We start from the raw sequence: 23,732 nt of genomic DNA on the forward strand, positions 1-23,732 counted from the left end.
CACTTATAATATTTAATTTGTGTTCGGTTTTTTTTTTTTTTTTTTTAAAGACCAGTTAACTTGCCACGCAGTCATAAATTAATATCGATACAGATTCCTCCAATTAAGCTCTAAACAAAATAAATACTACTGAAACAGTAATTATAACCCATGCATTCTGTACGGTATAATCGTCTGGTTGAGTGAAAAATTATCGTTCCAATAAAATGTATAAATCCTACCACTGAGGTATAAGCAGTATTAGCAGTATATTTTTGATATCGGACGGGTCGCGCTGCTTGCGGCTGTATACGCCTTCCGAGTTCTGAATTGGATATAGTTTATAATTAGTTGTGTTTATGTAGGTATATCATATAAATATATAATGTTACGATGAGAATATTTTCTTTGCGAGTACCTGTAGAATCTCATGTTCATTTTCAATATTTTTTTTTTACCCTCGGTTTATACATCTGATAATCAACGGGAGTCGGGAACAGAAGCATAAAATATTTTTTTCTCATCGCGATTAAAAATAATTTGCTCTATAAACTACTTTATTTTTTTGTGCAATATTTGTTTTCGAATTTATTTAATATTTATATTTGTGTGTTCACTATTATATAATTGACGTGGTGTAGCTTAAATAAAAATTCACATGTTAGTATATATTCCATCATTCGAATTAGGTTTTAATTTAATTTTAACTGTTCTAAGAAAAATTACCTATAGTTACCCATTACTAAATGAATGATTTATATTGATTTTGAATAACTCATACGGTTATTAACTTATCGTGTAACTAATTATTCAATATGCTTAAAACTCTTATCGAATAGATCCAATTTACTCACAATTAATTGATAGACCGTAATAATCATAATATTCATACTACTGTACATTTATATAGTTTTTGAGTATGTGTGAAATCGTTTTCGATTTTACATGCTCGAGAATAAATCAAATGCATGTATAATATAATATCTAGTAATTTAAAAAGTAAACACGAGAGAGAGGAAAAAATGAAACTATAGATGCATTTTTTATTATTTTAACTACCTACCTACCTGTTGATACCGTGTTTGATTTATTATCAATAAGTGTTGGTTAGGTAGATGAGAGATAAAATAATAACTCGTGCACTTTTCAAATTACTTACACAATAGCTGCTGCACGATTGTAGGGTCATCGTTTATTACATAAGATATACTCGTCAATGATTTCTTATTCATTAAAGTAGACTGCCGTAACAGAAGTAATTTTTTTTTGTTTTTGACGTTAAGGCGATAATTTTCAGGATTTTCATCTCTGTACTGTTTTCTGTCCACGTGTGTGTGTCAGCAGTGTATGTTATAAATTGTCTGTCATTTTACCGGCACTAGCGAATAATCGAAAGGGTATACAAAGGCACAGACCGTAATAATTAGGAATGTCGTGTGTATGTATAATATACTGATAGGGCGTGATTTTATCTCGACTCGTAAAATATGACTGTATACGACTTTATTACCGACCCGTGTATACATATATTACCCCCTATAACTTTGTCATGTTGCCGCATCGGTGACGTGTCAGTATATATGAGATGTATACGAATATTATACACGTAGATATATTATTTGCATACCAACTGTAGCTTTGAAAACCGTTTCAAGATGTTTTTATGTCACTGAATGATATTTAAAATACTAAATTGTGCGTTTGGTTTGCAGGATGAATTATGGGGCAACTGTTCGAAGAAAATTAAACTAGATACGACATGCCTTAACGGCGGTGGAACTAGTGGCTCGACAACGGCCGCCGCTCCCACGTATGTCAACAACGGCGCATTAGAGTTGGGAATCAGAAGAAGTGCACGAAACCGAAGACCTAGGGGTGAACTGATCGTGGTTTCTTCAAATGACACATTATTTGATCTCAAAATGAAGGTAAGCTGGTTATGATAACTCCCTATTGTTTATTCTTCATTGCACTCTGTTCATTTGTTTTTATATAATTGTGTAAATTGCTAAAAATTGTTGTCTTGTATAGAAATAACGGTACTGTTACGGAATTGAGTTAAGTCAACCGTACGATTATTGTAGGCTTTATGAAAAAAAAAATTATCAATCATTTAAAATTTTTGAAGTAGATAATAATAATTCAAGTAAAATTGTTAAATTTGCATATTTTGTTTGCTATACCATTAAAAGGTGGTTAAAAACTTTAGCCAACTAAACCAAACCAAAGATAATCGTTATCGAATTAATACCTTCATTGATTGAGATAACAAAACATAATAATATTATGTATACAGATCTAAATAACGCGGGTACGTAAAAATAATATAAAATAGCGTTTTTTGACAGCACATAGCAATAACATTACGGTCGTTTAAAATTGATATTTTTCAACAAATGTATTGTTATCTTTAGCATTTATTATATTTATTTGTATCTTGATAATATATAATTCACAATATAATAATATATTATATGTTTGTATTCTGGCATTCTCTACATCACATATTTTAGTAATATTTATTATAAATATTTTTCCGAAAAAAAATTAAGTGACCATATATGATTTGAATGATGTAGATTTGGAAGTATGTATTTATATTGACAAGTGTAGTACTTATAGTATACCACATGTAGAATAAAAATTTAAAATAAGTAACATTAGGGTCTTAAAGTTCAAGGTTTTCTGTTATTTTTTACGAATGTCTTTAGACACTTAATTTACTGTTATTATTAAACTAAAATGTATAGATATTTGTGAGCTTTGATAACATGTTATTATTTACCTATGATTCTCCACCATGGAAAATTTATTACTCGTACATCAATGTCGTATAATTTATAATTTAATTTGACAAGAGTAATTGAACGAGACCGGTTTAAAGTTTTAACGATGGAATATAAGTTTTATAAAATTCTAACAATCTCAACAATAACTTTGTTTTATTGGTATAATTATGTCTACACGTCATATTGTAACGTCGTCGGCAGAACCTTGTTACGATATTAACTGTCCAATAAGAAAGGTTTTCTATTCCTTATGGATAAGTTTTTCGTAGCTGGGGGTTAGAGAACTGGTATGAGGTGTTTATCAATAATAACACACGTTTGGTTTATGTATCTAATAATTATATATTTAAAATATACTTTACAGTTTGGTAGATGGCTGTTAATAATAATTGTATTGCTTGGTTCGCTCGCGTTTTTGGTCAGTGTCGACTAGTACCGTGTGTCATTTTAATATATTACTTAAGTAATAATTCGGGAGTGTAAATTGTGTTGAGTGTGTATACTTTATGTTAATTAATCATATAGTGTGTAATGAATGTTACAATATAATACGTAATATAAGATCAAAACAAAATATTTCCATTTTCTATGTGTATACCATAAACCTATAATATTAATCAGTATTTATCAAAATTCTTATTCTACTAAAATGTACATTATGTCTGCGGGTAACAACACCTATTATCTATATCATGTATTCTAGCAAAGTAATTTTGTAAAGATTAGAATGAATGCCATCTCTGACATATGTTATCTAGAACTTAGCCCTTGGTTATTATATTAGACGTGTATTCACACACTTCAACCCATTTCATCTTCAGTTTTCTCAGTAAAGTCAGTTGGTTAAAACTTGACAGCTTTGAACATTTCAAAACTCAGGCTTAATGTAATTGTACTGTAGAATCCTGTCGGAGACTTGTTCTCATGCATGTGTGGCTGACATTTCTAAAGTCAATAATATTATTGTTTAAAGTACACCCAAGTGTATTATAGTTTTTGTTTTTACAGATTTTATTACAAATAGGTGCTTTTTTGATTTACCTTCGCCGTATAGTTATATGATAAATATATTATCAACTTCGTCAAACATATAATTATTTATTGGAGCGTGGAGTAGATTTAAATGTTTTCCCTCCACAAAGCTGTAATAATTATTGCGATTTCAAAAATTTAAAGGCGCGACGCGAGAATAATATATATATTAAACATATTTATATTATTGTGGGAGGTTTATATGATCCGTGTGCGGATGGCTTTATATATTATAAATATTCTTTATGTGTGCTCGGCCAACCCACAATAGCCGAAGTCGTCGTGGTGAATATTTATATTATTATTGTGTTGTTATCCTATACTATATATTGAGTCATTAAAAACACGGAGTGAACTCGTGCGGGCTGCAGCTAGAGCAACGTTACAGGACGCTCCGGGGCAGAATATTTCGCGACGCGCTGGTGGCGTTTAACTGCCGCCGCCGCAATCTCGGTTTTTTATGTTGATTTTCCCTTCCTCATTCACCACCACCTCCACAACATCACCTCGACCAAAACAATTGTTTTTTACGACACGCACTTATTATTAGCGATGTAGAATGGCAAATGGAAAACACGAGCAATGTAACCACTTTAATGCGACCGCAGTGATTAGCGCGCCAAAGAGAATGCTAAATTATATTATCGACTAGAATCGAATGATATGATTTGATTATCGGTCGTCAATATTAGCCACAGATCTAGTGTTATGTTAAATATTGTAGTATAAATTTCAAAATGTATAGCAGTCCATAGTTGATAGGTTGCAGCAATGTGGTATTATAATTGTATTCTAATAAAAACTCAATTTTTTACGTGATTCAAGAATAAGCAATAAATTAAACTTAAGTTCTATCTTTATGTCTAAAGGATATATTATGTTATGTCGACGGTAATGTTATAAAATAATAATTACCACATTATGTCACTGATGTTCCCTATAATATTACCTATATGTATATTATTAAAAAAATAAATGCTGCGAACGAACCGATTTAACTTTTAAATTCTGATATATTAAAAATTAAAATAGGTACTATCTAAATTAAACATAACAGATATATTATTGTAACAACTAAAATTTCTAGACAGGAGGTTATGTTAAAAATTATAATATATATCTATTCTTAAACAAAACTATTTTTTTGTTGATAACTACAATATTTTACTATTTGAAAGAATTTCTCCTATTTTATTAAATGTATTGTGTGATCGTTACTATGATATCAATTATTAATTGTGTTTTTAGGATTTAATTAGGTAAGCATTAATTTATTTTTCAATTAAAATTAATTTACACTAAAAAATTGTAATTTTAAAATTTGATTTAAATTATTGAAGTATAATATTTGAGTTTATATACTTTATAACTAAAATCTTCGAAAAAGTGTATTACAAGTCCAACTAAATCTATAGCCAAATCAAATAGTATCTATTTCGTTAAATTATTCACGATTGTGTTTATTAAAATCAACCAAATGTAATTTAACATCGATTTTAATCGTTTCTAATATTTACAAAGACGTTAACTGTAATTACTATGCTTGGACCGTCTTAATTGGTATAATTTATAAGAACGTTATCAACTGAGCTGGTAATCCGCCGGAGACAAATCCGTTTGAGAGATGCAAATGTCGAGTGAGCAAATAGTTATAGTGTTAGGAGGGTGTGTAGTATATGTATTTAAGCGCCGAATTCGTTATCATAACTGCTGCTGCTACTGCTCGGACCCTTAATAGTTGACTGCTGAGAGAGGATCGGGGAGAGTGGAAATATTAATGACGTCAGGCTGGACCAAAGGACGACAAAAAACAGTTTACCGTTCTATTATTAATCTAGAACATTCAGATGAAGGTTAGGAGAGGGTTAAATGACCGTAAGTGCTGGCCCCGACAGCAAAACCCCCTAAGGCCGAATAGCTTTTTACTGCGAAGAAGTCACCCTTTCCTTCTATCTCGCCCTTTCGCTCTTACCAATACACCGTCTCGTCCCTCTCCCATCCAATCTCTACTCGGTATATCTTTAATCATAATTCAAAGGTTTTACACACACTGTGTATATACGAGAGAGTGTATCGGACACCGGGCGGACGTGATTAACTGCTCTGCGAAATTGTAACTGTGTGTTAGAGTGTGAACTCTACCCGAGAGAACTTTCCCACCCTCTGAGCTAAATTGGCTGGACATTGGATAACTTTAAACCCTTTTTCTTTTTTTCGTTTTTAAACTTGACGCAACACACTAAACTTATTCATTCGATTTTTTTCCACCATCTCATTTTGTTTGACGTTTTAATCATTGCTGTGTGAACTTTTTCAAGCGTCATACTTCGTATGTCATTCGGTTGACCATAAGCATATTCATATGTTTTGTTATTCTATGACGGAAATAATTTAACTATAATTTCATAACAGTAAAATATACTTACGGAGAAAACTAATTGTGCAGAGTTAGCTTAGCACCTGCAGTCGCTTAACTGCTGACATTGATTGACTGATAATTTTGAAATAAAAATCCATAGACCTTTAATCCTACCCATGAATTATTTTAATTGTATCCTATTAGTACAAATATATCCTTTTGAGAAATTATACTTGAGGCGATTACTGTAATTTTATTCAAACATAAGAACGAATATAGTATGTAATAAAATTATTGAAATTATATTTTATTTTATTTAATTACTTATAATGTTTATTATGTATAATATTAAAACGGTCTTTCTGTTACTTCTCATGCTGTTATAATATTTTTAAGTTAAATCTAATCAATTTAATCAATTGTATTTGATATCATATCATTTTTTTACAGTGTGTATTTGTTAAATTAAAATATAGATCAAAATAATGGAAATGTATTTTTTAATTACATTTTCAAATAAACTGTAAGATAATTTTATTTACGGTGATTTAAATTTTGATGATTTGTGTTCACAGATCATGGGTGCATTCAACGTCATGCCCAATGATCAGCATCTGAAAACAGCAGAAGGTGTTAAGTTAGATGATGATGAAGCTACATTGGCTGACTTGGAAATTCTTCCAGATACATTAATTTTAGCAAAGGTGAGCAGAATTCATTGACTAGTTATTAGAAATATTTCTATTTAAATTTTATAGTTAAGATAAAATATGTGTAAGATAATATAACTAGGTTATTATAAATAGTACATTTATTATTAATAATAATTTATAAAATAAATTATAAAAAGTATTTTTTTATTAAGATTATATCATTATAAAAATCTTATAATAACCTCCTCATACTGTATTATCTAGTCTAAATTACAGCAATAATTTAATAAAAAAAGGTGTCGCACAAAACTTTTTTCAAATCAAATGCCAAAAAAGTATTTTAAAATAAAAATAATAGTATAATTTTTTATTAATTCTTTATTTTAATATTCGATTTTTATCATTATTATGATATTAATAAAATTTAAACTAATATCTGGTAGGTATGTAAGTAAATAATAATTTCTCCATGTAATGTGTCCGATTTAGGAATATTTGGAATATATTTTGTAAAGTATTTTTTTTTAAAGATTTCTCGGTAAAGTGAATGGTTTCTACAGATACAGTTAAGCTCTCAAACTGGCCAGGAATATTACTGTATTTATTGACCTTTCTACTCCTTAAATGTTGACAATGATTTATTTGTCCCCTAAAATATCAGTATTTTTTTTTGTATGTATCAAACCTATTATCAAATAAACTCCAACCATTCTTATTGCAATGCTAATGCTAATGCTATATTAGATTCGATCTTTTAAATATTACGTAAATATCAAACATTTATCATTAACTTATAATATATCACACAGCATTATTCATGACACTTAAAATATGAAATCATAATTTATCTATTTATAAAAAAATGTATTAAGGAAACACATATACTTAACACTTAACGAGCATGCTGTTTTCCTGGCTTCTATATCTTCGTAATTAATTACTTAAAAGTTACTTAAACAATTCAACTAATAATTATTCTATGTTGTATTACATAAATATGTTTTCATTTTACATAACAAAATTTAATGAAATATGATCAAATTGACATAATTTTAAAAACTAAAAACTAAATGTAGTATAGTGGAGGTACTAATGTTCTTATAAGAACTATAGTTATCATAATAATAATACAAATACAAATCTCAAAATGCGTTATTAAATACTATTTATAGGTAAAATAGGTAAATATAAGGGCTGTGCTTGTGGTTGGCATGTGAAATATTTTAACGCGATTTAAAATTATTGATACAGTGCATCTTGAAGTTTGGTTAAAAAATATCAACGATGTGCAGTGTGTGGTAGTCGTAACAAAAGTCAGGATGGACTTACATAACGTTTATTGTGATGATATTATTTTTATTTTATTTTATTAGAAAATGTAGTAAGTATATACAATTCTAAAACTAGCAAATGTAGCTCCGTTGATGTGATAAAAAGCTTAAAAAAGTATAAAATAATAATATTTAAATTGTTTCGGATCATTTATCTAGAAATAAGTTTTTTTTTTCATTGTGCTCCTTTTACATGCATCGAAAATCAGTTGCGGTACACCACCGCCATTTATCGCGCACACCGATTATATTATAATGAATGACTTGCACGTCAAATGATTCGTGAACACTACACTCCGGCGATTCACCTGCACAACCCCAAGCATACATTGCTATTAGGTCTTTTAATAAATATTCAACAGTCCGGGTATTGCAGATGATATGTATTGTTTCGAAAACAAAAAAAGCTTAAGGTAGATTATGTCCATGGCTACTTATATATAATATAATAACGAATGAGTTGATTTGTCGGCAGCTGAATTGAATGGGTTCCGATTGAAATAAACTATTTACTTAGGATTTTTTTTTCATCGACGGCGACGCGTTTTCGTCTTCCGTTCTTTTTTCTGTATACCTACTGAAACGCGATCGTGTCTGGTACCCGAGACACGTGCTCCGTGAATTACCAGGTTAGTTTTTTTCGTTAGTCTCCGGAATCCCCGAGCATAATAATTGCCCGGTGCTCCATTTACTTTGGTATATGTGTTTTTTCCTTCCAATCATTCCACCACTGGTCGGCCATCACCTGCCTCTAACAAACAATAATAATTCCTGGCATTTAGCTTCCTTTTTTTTTATCACTCATACCCAAATTTATGTATTCAAATTATATACATTAATTTGTTTACACTATCATTGGACGACTACGTAGTATCTTATTATAAATTATAGTACTACATATAATTGATACGTATTTTATATATTCATTCACACTTCTACGAAAAAAACCTAACCAAGCCAATGTGTCAATTTTTTGACAAATAAATACCTACTTGTAGACTGTAGTGAAATATTATATTATTATATAAAATTTTTTACATTTTTACATTGATAAATGTGTTTTCCAAAATATTTTTCACCTAAAACGGTTTCATATTATTTATAAATTTATATATTCTAAATGTTTCTAGTTTATTTCTGATCAGCAAAACTTTTAAAAGGATGTTTACGCTATCAGTATGAAAATTGGTTAAAATCAAAAATTTATAATATTATCCGGTGCAATCATTTTAAAATTTCAACAGAAAAAGCAAATGTATAATGTACCATTTAGAAAACGATCGGGAATTACGATTTAGACGTTTATGACTTGATCACGAGAGCTTCATAAAATATTTTGACATCTTTGTATAGACCGTGACGTATTTCGTGTCTCCTGGGACGCTTTGAGGGTCCGACGAACGATCGGGACAGTAACCCGTGACTGTACTCTGCACGTGACGAGGAGGTAAAGGGGACAATGGCCTTTTTTTCGTATAAGAAGGTATATACACTCGCGCGTGTGTGCTTATTGCAGAGTACCGATCAACCTACCGTATACCTCGTAACGGGTTGACACCACATGCATACGTAGGGCGCTTTCGCTCTCCCGAATAAACTATCTCTCTCTCTCTCTCTCTCTCTCTATATATATATATATATATATATATCAGCAGTTTGATCCCGAAAAACGGTACATGTGCATCCAGACCTCCAGGCTCGTTCCCACGACGTCGACTTGTCACCCATATATATATATATATAACGTCCATTTACACATGTGCCGTCGCTATCGTTATAATATATGAAGTGTAGAATACAAAACCGTTCACGCATCGGCGCCATGTGTACGGCGTGCGTATATATACCCCTCTGAGTGTATGTATACTGTGTGCCGAAAGCGAGGCGCAATGATAATATTTAATTATAATATTGGATGAAAAAAAAATAAATAAAAAATTACTTAACAACAACCCTTAGACTACCAGGGTAATTCGTCTAATGGGTTAATGAAATGATAACTACACCGCCCACGAGAGGTGTGCTCGCGTGGTGGTTTCTTAAACGTTTTTTTCCATCATCTGTGTAATAATAATATAGTTTCCCTCGACGGTTTGTACGAAATATTAAATTGGTCGTATCTAATTGAAAATTATTTAAATTGCCGTTTTTTTCTATTTAAAATAATATGATGTTATCATCGCATCTCGTATGCCGCCAGAGCAAAGAGACCACACATATGCAATATTAATATTTAATATTATTATAGGGTCTACTGCAGTGTTGGGATTTTAACTCACTGTATGAGAATATTTTCTTTATTCTACTAATAGGTTTGCAAAAATAAAAATAGTAAAAAATATTGTTTTTGCATTATTTCTTCAACATAAACGACCATTTAAACTACATTTATAATTTATACTTTATACGTATTAAAATATTTAAGACGTTAAAAAATTAACAAAATAGGTGTATGATATGTTTGATGTAAAGAGATCTGGACTTAGTAATATTTATATACTTATCAGTCATTATACATCGTCTCACGTAAATATATTACAGGAGCAATAAAATGTGTTAAATTTTATTAATTATTATTATTGCTATTTTATTATATCTTCTACCTATATTATATTCAATAGAATTCTTTAAAATATCTAAGTTTTTTTCTTATGTATTACCATTAAAATCTAATTTACATATTTCCCATTTTATTGTTTTATAATTTAAATATTTTTTTAAGTACATATGCATCATATTTTATATTGACATAATGATGTTATTTCAAAAATATTATATCATACCTACAGTTTTATTCGAATTAAAATCATTCGTTGTTTCAAATTGTCTATATATTTAGTATACACACTATCAAAGCTGATGGTCCATTATGTATTAGTTAAAATTTTGTGTACCTATGCATTTAACAATACAAAAGTATATTACTTCGTTTTAAAATTTTAAATCACCAGTAATAATTTCTTTTCTAACATTCTAACCCTACTTACGTATTTCTGATACGTTATTATAATGTATATGTCGTAGACATAATATAGTCAATTAGAAATTTTACTAAATTCCTAGGCATTTAGCCAAAGATTTTGATTTTTATGCAATTTAACTTAATTCCTATTTATTTTCAAGTTAGGTAAATAATAAAAATGAAACATTTTGTATTTTTTTTAATAATAATTTAATTATATTTTCTATTAATTATTTATTATTATTTTTATATTAAAAAACTTATGTAACTATGTTGGTAGATGAAATATGTTTAATTTCATGACCATCGGTGAGCTATTGTTTTAAAACTAATCATAAATATATATATAGGCAATTACTAATTAGGTGTGATATGCGTAGACGATAGTACGAGTATATTATATACCCTATAGTATGAGTAATAAGTACTATATATAGTAATTTAATAAGAATATATATATTCTTATTAAATTAAAATAAAAGTTCCATTGGTTTTTACCTTGGAAAATTAATGTAGGTACTTGGTTGTTTGAGAACCTGATATCTGTATTGAGTTAGGAGTTATGTTTTAAAAACAAAATGTTAAATATGTTTCAGCAAATTCCACCAAACAATAACTTATAATAACAAGTAATTACTAAAAATATACAAGATTTTGTAGTTATAATATAGTTTTTATTCATTTTTTATACTCATACTATTAAATCTAATTATTAATTACTTCTATATATATTTTATATTTATGATTGAAGTTTTAAAACAATATAGAACCAATGGACACGAAATTAAATATTTCATATACCTATATGTGTTTTACATATTAATAAATAATACATAGTTTTTTTTTAGTATGAAATAGCAATAAAAAAAAAAATATAGCTAAATTTTTAATACAATAAAAAATGTTACATTTTTATTATTTGTCTGACTTGGAATAAGCATTTGATTATACTGCGGCATATACATATTGTTGTCATAGTACATTACCAACAATTATTATGAAATATTAATATTATATAAGGTTAAGTCTATGAACTACGATTTAATAGTGTTAATTATATTTTAGATTATAGACGAAAGCATTATTGTATTTAACTTGTGAGTATTGATGGAAATTTTAAAATGATAGGTAGTAGTGAAAAAATACACAATGTATATTGTATAGTGTTGAAATATAGTTTTGAATATGACTGCTACTAAAAAATCTAATCATGGTTTCTAGTTATGTCTAAAATATTGTATTTACTATTTTACAGTGAGGATCGTGTAGGTACAATATACAATATATACGTAACCTTATCTAAATAAATTATTAAAACTAGATTTTACGAAGCTTACTTCTAATAATAATGTACTACTTAAATTATATTGGTATATTTAATAGTGATTTGTTGTATTTAACAAAAAATATAATACTATAAAATGTTTTTACAGTTTGACGAACCTACCGAAGATCTACCAGAATTCGTTGCTGAGGAGGAAGCTGGCTTCAAAGGTTAGTTGTTCACATGCATTAATTTTTTTTAATATAAAATCAAACCGTTACGGATCGTCCCTTAGAAAGATTCGTTTTTAAACTGGATCATACTATAGTGTGACAGAACGATGATGGAATGTGAGAAAACATTTTGATGGCTTTAACACTCATTTGTACCGCATAATATATATAAAGGGACTTATATGAGCTATTATTATTCGGATGTACTAGCTTCCTGTGTTTGTATTTCTTGACACGTTTTTTTTTCATTTCACACGCATTGTTATGTATACGCATCGAGATTGAATTAAAACTATTAATTAGTGACATCTTTATTACCATTACTTACTTAACTAACACTTCATTTGTAGTTATGAAACAATTTTTATGCTGAACATATAATAATCGACTAGTATATAGTATTTTGGTAAATTCATGTTGCTCTTTATCAATTTCTTGACGCGGTATTAACTTCTTTCTTCATGCAAATTTTCATCCACATCATAATGACTTTATGCACTTCAATTAAATTTTTCGTTCTCTCGAATATACAATTATTTACATTCTAATAACTTATAACCGCACGTAGGCAAATTGAATGAGTATTGTATTAAAATTAAAATAAATCACTTGACAGTTTCGTTGCAATACTAGTAGAAAAAAAAAACACCTACTTGATCAGTAGAAAAATAAATTCTCTTATAATTTTTGTATGTGCGCGTGTCTATGTTGTGTATACATACATTATAGAATGCAATGGACACGCTCGTATTCTTGCGGAGAGCTGTTGACATTGGAAAACAACAACGACAACGACGGCATTATTATATTTCCTCGGGGTATTATATACAAAGCCACAATCGCATTTCCACGTGATTATTTCCGTTTTGACTTTTAACCCACTATAGGCTTATTATTATTATTACGAAGAACAAGACCGCGGTGACCACCCGAATTCGAAAAATTGTAATCACGTAAAACAAGACGGCGGAAGTCATTGTGTATAGATGTACATATTATACTATGCGTATGTTGGTTTTATTATTGAAATACTTGCGGGGGGACAAGAGGCGGTGACGGTGCCGCAATTACCGCAACGCATAATATCATCGTAATCATCATTATATCGCGGCCGTGTCATTTCCGGTTGGTACACACACTCTCCACCACTGACGGCTTGCTTCTTCCCCTCATTCGATGGTCTCGGTACACGAGGTAATAACGTCGAAAACTTTCCTGAGTAACGTCACTCAAACTTGCTTTAAAATGCACAAAATTACAATGCCTATATGAATACCAAAACTAGGTGATAACCAATAGTTAAAAATGTTAATTCAAGTATTTTTTATTTGAATTTTTAATTTGATTTGTTGAAAAATACAATGTTAGTATTTTATTTTTTGATTATTTTTACCAATCTCCATTTCATTAATACAGCCGAACCGATTGAGGTGTAAAATTGGACATGGATTATAGAATTATTTTATCATGAAATCACTAAATCTCACTAGTATTAGGTGTAACTGCAAAATATGCTTAAGAAGGTAGACATTTTGAGTTTTAAAAATAAATAACTTTCCTAGGTTTGAATTTTTTTTGTATGCAGTGTATTTTACAATTAAAGATAACACTAAATGTTTTTACTTAATAAATCTTAATTAGGCGTTAGACCTGTGTGTGTTGTTTCCGGCTTATACACATACAACTTGGTAAATTTTCTTTCACCGGTTTTAATAGTGTGCTTTAAGTTTTGATATTGAGTGAATTGTACTATTTTAAAATTCTAGGCAAGAACATAATCTGTGTTTTTTCGTTGGTTTTGTACGATATTTTAATTTTTAAGCGAGTTCTGAGTATCAATAATATTTAAAAATTCTTATAATTAACTTTTAAATTAAAATATCTTAAAAGAGCAACGAGAATTTGATAATGTTCTTTTTTAAAAGTTTGACAATAGGAAAAAATTCACTCTAATATCAAAACTAAAAACACGCTATTAAAACTGGTGAACGAAAATTGACTATATCGTACGCGTGTAAGACGAAGACAACATAATATGCTGATATTACGTCCTCTTAAATCAAATTGAATTGAACTTGAGAATTATCTATATATTTATAGTAATCTATACTAAAACACGAGTATAGGACCGCACAATGAACTTAACAGAATAGCAAACATTCTATTCGAAAAATTATAAAATATTTGAACTTAAATATTATGATTTATAGTATTAAGAATTTATTATATTATCATTATTCGTATAGGATTCGAGTCATGTCAGCGCCGTCTGTAAACTGCTGTCATCTATGTATAGTGTATACTCTATATAGCCGCCCAATTAGCGCAATTCGAATTCAGATCTCTCTATATTGTTTGTGCGTATCGTGTAAAAGTAATATTTATTTTTTCCTCCAACGTATATACACACGCACTGCAATCTTGACGTATACAACGCACTTGGGCTCTCTTATACTCGTTTTTATCGTCAATTAAACCAAGAAACCCTGTACAGTATACACGATGTATATATTTTTAATATATATAATATGTGTTTAGCGACCGTAAATCTGCAACGATAATAATCATGATATTAATAATATGTGCGTTGCAGCGTGAGCATATTCGCACCACTATATTATATTATATTATATACGTGCAATTCACGTGGGACCCGACGACGATACATGATGCACTTGGCCGTTTGTAGTTATTATTTTTTTTTTTTGTCCCTCTTTCTACTCCCCCTCTTTCGATGCGTTTTATTTTCTCTCCGACATCGTTAACAAATTTAATTCATTATTATTATTACCCTGACACGTGATGTATAGTAATAGGTACAATTGACGTCGTATACCGCAATAGACCACTGCGCCAAAGTCCCCTGCCCGGCTCGCGTGGATTATTTTCACCTCAATCACTTGACGACCCCCTTTCCTCCAGCATTATTCTCTTAGCTAACGATCGTAAGCCAATCGCGGCCAATTTGTAGATAGCTGCCGTGTTAACGATACACCGCCACCGTGAGAAACGCGCTTTAAGATTTTTTTTTTCTAAATTCTTATTAAAAATATCGAGTGCGATATTTTATTTTACAACTTATCTGGCGTGCGTACAAACACAATTGAAACGATAAACATTTTTCCATATACGTATATAACTATTTCATGGATCTAACAAATATATTGAAATTAAATATTATTTTAACTAACCCTTACAGTATACTCCTTCATTAGTTACGCTGAAAGTATATGTAATAATATAGTTAATTTTTTTTTCAGGTACCGAGCTCATGAGTTGAAAAATCCGAATTGAAATTTGTGTAATAAAGATATATATATATGTATAACATTAATTAAAAAAATCCATATGGGTAGATTATTTATTATTTTTATTTATTTATATGTATATATATATACACACACACGCACACACATATAACAGTGTATGACATGTGTATAGTATATATCAATATTGTAATGAGTTTTTAAGTAGATAACTATTATTAAATAGTTTTTTTAAACGCTTACGTATGTATATAATATAATATTAGAGTATGTTTTAGTATTTATTTCAAACAAAATCGTTAATATAATTATATTTTTATATTATTTTAAAAATATGTGTTTATAGGTTTTTTTTTTAGACAGGGATATTTAAATTTATTTGTTTACATCGAGATAATTTATGCGTTTGTGCAAGCAACGCGTGCACTGTAAATAATAAAATATTGTCATCTCTCCGCCGGTTAATGTAATGTCATCGTTGTGAAGCCAGGAGAGAATATCGTTCCAAGCTTTTGTTGTTATACTGTAATCTTTTATTAATTATTATTATCATTATCATATTATAGTATTGTACATAAATATTTTTTGATAAAAACTAGATACTGAAATGTTTTAATGAGAAATTATAAGTTTTGCGTGTGTTATATTATGATAATGAATTACTTACTATTTTTGTAACTTGCTTTGATGTTAAATTTTCGTACCTACACCTTTGTGTGTGAAGATAAAAATAATTATTATAATAATAAAAACCGGAACAAAAGGATGTACCAAATTAAAATTGATTTGTTTTAATTTCGTAGATTTTTGCCGGTACTTGGATAGTGATATTAGTGTGCCTATGGAGGTGGTTTCAAATTGCATGGTGCTACCGTATTTATTAGCCAACAATAACGCGACATCCGTACCGTTATCGTTGCGGATGATATAATGTAACATAATCAGTCAAATTACAGAAGAGGGCGTAAACATAAATCCATTCATTATAATAATATTCGCGGCCCTATAAATTGTCGTCATACCTCGCGACGATGAATGATTTATAGTGCGCGCAAAGTCGCTCGAAACTCCGTGAGTACAATTCCTCGTGATATTGTTGTTGTTGTTGTTATTATGCCGTTATGGTCGTGTCGATGACTGAGTTTTTATCTCGGTTACTTACTGTGCCTGCATCCAATCTGTTGAGATGGGGAGCGCGTGAAAACTTCGAGTAGTAGTGTTGTCGTCATTGTTTCTGTCGTCTTTCTGACGATATTATAATGTAAGTGCACCGCGAACGAGACTCATTATTTTTTAACATGAGCCATATGACATCGTTTTACATAAAACTTGCCGAAAACACGGGAAAACCATCACTAGATTTTTGTTTATGTCTACGTCTAATATATAAATTCTAATAGTGTATTATGCTTGTGTGTGGACTCACCCACTGAGTTAGGCCATTTTGGACTGTCGATTAAGGCGCGTGTATACGATATAGTGGTTGATGCAGAGTATATGTTTCCTTGCCGTTTTGAGATATTAGGAGGGAAGGAGTCCGCCGGTAACGATATGTGTACCTATGAGAATGTATGTTTTTGCATAATTTTTTTTTTGTCAAAAATGTGACAAAAAAAAGATTTTAATTCATATGCAAATTGTGTATGTAAATTGCATAGGGGTAATACTTCAGAGTTACTGTTGGTTTTTGGAACAAAATCCTATAATTATTCTATTATAATGATTGGTGAACTTTATTATTTTAAAGTTATACACACCAAGTATAACAATAATAATAATATAATAATATGTACTCATAGCGATAATTAGTAAGGTTTTTCAATCGTAGAATGACCAACCGCTCAGTTAATTTTGCACGTAAAATATAAATTAAAATACATTGCATCAGTTATCCTTTTTCTACTACCCTAATTAAGTAAATTAATAAAAAGGTACTAAGAAGATTTCCTTTCTGGTTTTACTTCGCTTTATACAAATCAGTAGTACAATAAGGAGGAAAATCGAAAAAGAATATTATGCGTGGTAAGTGCACATGTTAATATTTTCTCTATTAAGAAGAATTTTCTTTTTATGATACCTAGTAAAATTTAGTAAATTGCTTTAAATTCATAATAATAAGCCTCTTATTACTGATGTAACCATTTTGTATTATGCGCCATTTCTTATAGTTTCTTACTTCTCCAATGGCCATATTATTTAAGACCGCTTGTAGTATTCGGTCAAAACAGTTGATAAGTTGCGCCATAGACAAATAATTTGTTCTATATAAGGAGAACGGATTTAAATGTTAAGGCTTATTTTTATAAGAATAAGATCTCTGAACGTATTATCTGACACGTGATGATAATTGCTGAGTCCTCGATATAAACCATTTATACTACTAATAATACCGGTAAGGTGGCATATTATTGTTTAAAGTTTTAGGCACGTTGCCGTTCCAGCATAAAAAAAAAACAAAATCGTTGTCAAAAAAACGTTAATTGTTGTAGGTATTTTTTTAATATTGTGATTTCCCGACTCTATTATAACGCAGCAAGTACGTTATTATTTCTACTGTATCACTTATACCAGCGCATATATTATTAAACGTTCTATAGATCTCTATTGGTATCTGTATATTATGATGTACGTCCGTATCGCCGAAATCCGTGGACATGGACAGTATATAAGTAGGTAGTTTGATAATATACGCACTATATATAATGTAGGCTATAAAATTCCATAATATATTATATTACACGTGTTTTATCCTATACGAAAACAATGGCCCCGTGCCATTTTCGCTGTACGCCAACGCTCTATTACTTTTTATCCGTACAGGTAAGTACTGTTTGTGTATATTATTATGTAATTATTATACAAATGCGCGCGCGCATGGATTTTTTTTTCTACTCAAAAACTGTTATTTTGGTAATCGCTCTATAAATGTATGTCGGACGTTTTACGGGGACGTACCTACCCGACGACCACCCAGGTGTGCGAGAGAGTTTTTTCCATTCTTTTGGGATTTTATTTTTTGTTTTTTGTGTTTTGTTTTTAAAACGTCAAAATGTTTACGAATTTTGTCACCGAACGTCAGTTTCCGTAAAAAAAATGCCGATTTCCCGGTCTGCGTTTTCATATTTTTGGAATGCATCAACTCTCTTGGCGTTTTAACACTGCGGTCGTAGTAATATAATGTACCTACAATATACACCAGTGTCGGTTACCATTTAATATTTTTGGAGAACCGTTTTAGGAATTCTGACAATTTTGGTGATCATTTCATCTCTTATATGGTTATAACTAGTTTTTTTTTTTTTAAGCAGCAAACCTAAATCTATATTTTTAAACTTAACTCATCAAAATATAATATTTAATTATTTTAAATAATTGAAAAATATTCTGTGATAGAGGGAACAATCAAATTTTATCCTAAACTGAATGGGTCATATTATATTTTTACATAATATTTTAATTGTTTATCGCAAAAACATTGGTTTTAAAAAGTTATCAATTTAAGTTGAAAATAACAGTAAAAAACGGACGTCCCCGAGAAACCGTTCAAGTCAAAAACAAGAGTTGTATTATTACGTATATTATACTCGCGCATCATTCGTCCTCCAACCCTCCCCCCGTATTACACATGCCGCGCCGTCGTTCTCATCGGTTCGCGTCGAACCGACCGCGCGATGTTGGACCGTCGCCAATTCCGTTGGAAAGGGTTTATTTTTTATGGTCTTCCTCACGAAAGTTCCGAGCTATATTTCACTTTTTATACGGTTAACGCGCCGCTAATAATCGGATTATTATTTTAATTATTAATAATAATAATTCCCGGTGAGACGTAAATCATCGCGCGTACACCTCTGTAGATTTCTTTTTTCTCCTCCCGCCCATCACGATATTATTATTATATTTTTACACGACGACCGACCGCGGTCGGTGGACCGCTACGAGCCGACGATCGACGACCGACCGTCACGGACGCGCAACTCGCGGTAGAGTGCCCCGGAGACGGGCGCGCGCACACTTCATCAAAACGAATTACTCGACAATTGTCGGCCGGGCCTGCCGTCTTATTCTGACGATTTGGCGTAGGTGTGAGGTGTCTCTGCAGTATATATTTATCCACTGTAACATTGTACACGTACATCGATAGCTCGGCTGCAATCAACGGTCGTGACGACATGTTTAATTCCGCGTACAAAGACCCGCGATAATATAAATAGGTATATGTCTGATGCGAAATTATAAGTATAGGTGGGTGATGATGGTGTGGCAGTCACATAAAATCGTTCGGCGGAAATAAAATAAAACTATTTATTGTTTTTTTTTTTTTTTATTATTATTATTTCGGCACTACTTATTACGTATTCGGTATTTTTTTTTTTTTATACATTCGATCGTTGTTTGGTTCATTATCATTTCGCCATCTCGAATATCCCGCAATGAAACGCTGAACATCATTTAACCATCATCATTTTTCCATCGTTATCGTTATTGTAATACATCGCATGTTCTTGTGTGGAAACGGTTCAAATAAATGTTTATTTATTGAATATATGCGTTAATCGTATTAATTTTGGTTTCGCGAGTGTTTACTGACTTGACTGAAGCCGATAATAGACATTTTTTTTTTGACAGCAAACGTGCAAATGTTTGTGTAGTACACAATGTGTACCCACATTGTTATATATTAGATTCTACAAATTATAGAAATATTATATTATTAATATTTCATAATTCATTTGACGTGAGGGGGACATCTCATTACTGTGATATTAAATGTCCAAAATAGTAAAATGTGATGGAAATCATATAATTTCAGTGTTGATATACTTTAAATAATTTTGGCAACCAAACTTTGATAACCAAAGCTTAAAAATATATATTTATATTATATACATTTCAATTTATTTTTTTTTCCAGGTAAACTATTAAATTAAAGATTATATATATTATATAGTTACAGTAATAAATTGTGTCCTTAATGATTTTCCAAATCAAATGACAGATGTTAAAAATATTTAAATATTTAAAAAGTAATCATGAAAAGTTGTTGTTTGTTCAATATAAAACTGACATGATATACATAACACGTTATGTGACTTATTGGTTCTAACTTCTTATAAGGTTTCTTTTTTTTTTTTGATAATTTATTATTTTCACATTTTGTGGAATATTTTTTTGTAATTTTCGAGTAAATTGATTTAGTGAAATTCAAAACTCCCGTAAGTTAACTCGTCGGTGTAGCGGGGGCAGAGGTCGACATCCGACGACGACGCATTGAATTTAACGGTGAAAACATCATTACACCTAACTTTACATTATTATTGTCATCATCATGCGTACATCGCGTATATATATAAGTGTGTAATGGGTATAGGCATATCATATCATATTATTATGGCTTATAATATAATATTGTATAGACGGAGGAAAAGTTTTTCGGGTCTCTTTTGTTTGCGTTCGCCGTGCACGGATGACGTCCGTTCCGCGGAACCGTTCTACTGTGTCGATAATATTAATATATATTATATTGTATATACTTTGAGTATATATACCTATATACGTTGTTATTATGTGTTAGGTTATATATATATGTATATACTCGTACATATTATAATGCGACTCGCGTCCACACGAACAGACATTAGACATTATAAACTATATATATAGGAGGTGCCTATTATTATTATACTTGGCGAGTGTAGACGACATTCACGGTTGATTGGAATATTTTATAGCGTTGTTTTCGTATACTTAGGTATATAATAATATACATCTAATGTATATTATATATACCCAGCGCAGCTTTTTATTTTCTCTCTCTCTCTCTTTCGATCTATCGCTCTGTTTTTCTGATATAGATGAATGGGAATATTTAAAGTAGTAGAAAAAAACAACAAAAAATTACACGATGACGACGAAAAAAGTGTTTGGTCATCGCGTTGCTACCGTCGTTGTCGTCGCCCACTGCAGCTGCTATATGTGTATACGTTTTATCGCCGTCCGGCACACGTGGGTCCTACCGACCACGAAAAGGTCTATAATATAATATATTTATATATATACTTATAGTCTTATAGTTGTTTCCCTATAGCTGACTCTGCCACAACTGATGGATATGCCGGAACAATGGACATTATATATACATAATATTATATTATATTACAAAACGATATTTTTGATGTACCTACAGGTATTATGTTTATGTTATTACTTATTATATATATATATATATATAAATAGTTACGATGATAAACGTGTAAATCGGTCGAACCGTTTAAACGACCGTGAACTTATATATGTATACTATACCTGACACGCTCCTGTTACGACATCCCGCCTCCAAAATGTTCACAATTTTGTATAGTATAGCACATATTATATATTAAATTTATATTTTCACATTTAAAAGCAAACGTAAGCTCGTTCAATATCGGGCATGAACTGTGAAATTTGATTTTTCGGGCCATGCTCGTATAGACTGTTTCTTCTGCACATTTAAACAATCCATGATATACTTATTCATTAGTTTCTTCTGTAATTATAAAATTTGATGTGTTTATAAAATGAATTGTCAACTATATTTTAAGTACCTAATGAAATTTAAAAAATTTAAGCTCGTGAGCTTTAAACCCGTACTAGGCTATTTGATTAGTAATTTAACTTGCATATATAATAGTACCCACTAAATAAAAGAGCTGATGAGGGTGGCTATTAAAACTTTCAGAGTATGCAGAGTACCTATGCTCTGTGAAGTTGTTAAAAGAATTCAAAGAAAATATTCAAACAGATTAATATTTTAATAGTCTAATAATGGATGAATACTTAAAAGTAAACAAGTGTTAATTTATGTACATTTTATTTTTTATTATTTATAGTCTTGTGTGTATTGTTACGTATAAATATGTATTAGTGTAATAACGAGCAAACAGGACCATGTAACAGTACTTGAATATTATTAACTATGAGTAGTTATACGCTATAGCGTCGCATGATTTTTTTCAATGCAATTTTGTTTAATTTTACATTTTATTAATATAATATCTAACCATAAGGCTTACATTTTTACTTAGCATCATCTTCAATGACCTTAAAACTATGTATTTTTTTTTTAATTGAACCTTAACATATTATATTCTTTTAAATAATTCTTTATTTGTTTTCCGGTTTTCAAAATTCATAAATACAAATAATTGAACTAGTAGCTTATTCATTATTTTCAAATCGTGTATTATAATTTTTTATAAAAATAAAAATGTTTGCTTGTGTGTTGAATGCGATAATATAAATATATAATTATAGTATAGGTATCTTAACTATCTATCGAATTATAACATACGCCAATTATAACATAATATCGATATCTAACCTGCTGACTACAATGATACAAATTCATCAAAATATGAAAGGTACACGAGAAGAAGTGTAGTAGCTTCTTCATAACATTTTTTCAGGACAAAAAAGAACAAAAACAAATTTTGTTAACTTCTATTCCTCTAATATTTTAAAATCGTGCTTTAAGGATAATATTATTAAATAATTGAAAAATGTATTAATTTAAATCAAAACCGTAGACAAAAATATTTATCTGCTAACTACCTATCATTAATTTCACATGTTATCTTTAGCTTTATCTAATAGAATTTTGTATATTATATTTTTTTTACTAATTATTAATTACTACTAGATATGTCTATTTATTTTTTTAAATATAGTCAAATATGACTCAGTTTACCAAAAATTGTATAAAGTTTTTAAAATGTAAACTTATTTCTTAATTGTACTCCATCATCACCGATAAGAGGATATCGTTAGTACTTAGTGGTGAGATGGGCTATTTACCTATACTATAATATATACTTACTTATTAAAA

General features: G+C 30.0%; 1 protein-coding gene across 2 annotated transcripts in view; it reads left to right on the forward strand.

The window, feature by feature from the left end:
* LOC114132450 (ubiquitin carboxyl-terminal hydrolase 48-like) overlaps window positions 1-16,649 on the forward strand; it is a 42,447-nt gene extending 25,798 nt beyond the window's left edge. For both annotated transcript variants that reach the window (XM_027997946.2, XM_050205122.1), the window contains 4 exons: window positions 1,692-1,907; window positions 6,735-6,863; window positions 12,539-12,599; window positions 15,863-16,649. In XM_027997946.2, coding sequence (XP_027853747.2) covers window positions 1,692-1,907; window positions 6,735-6,863; window positions 12,539-12,599; window positions 15,863-15,882 — 426 coding nt within the window. In that variant the 3' untranslated portion in view covers window positions 15,883-16,649. The remainder of the gene's footprint in view (window positions 1-1,691; window positions 1,908-6,734; window positions 6,864-12,538; window positions 12,600-15,862) is intronic.
* The last annotated feature ends 7,083 nt before the right edge of the window (window positions 16,650-23,732 follow it).

Source organism: Aphis gossypii, chromosome 1 (genome assembly GCF_020184175.1).
Source record: "Aphis gossypii isolate Hap1 chromosome 1, ASM2018417v2, whole genome shotgun sequence".
Classification (NCBI taxonomy): Eukaryota; Metazoa; Arthropoda; class Insecta; order Hemiptera; family Aphididae; genus Aphis; species Aphis gossypii.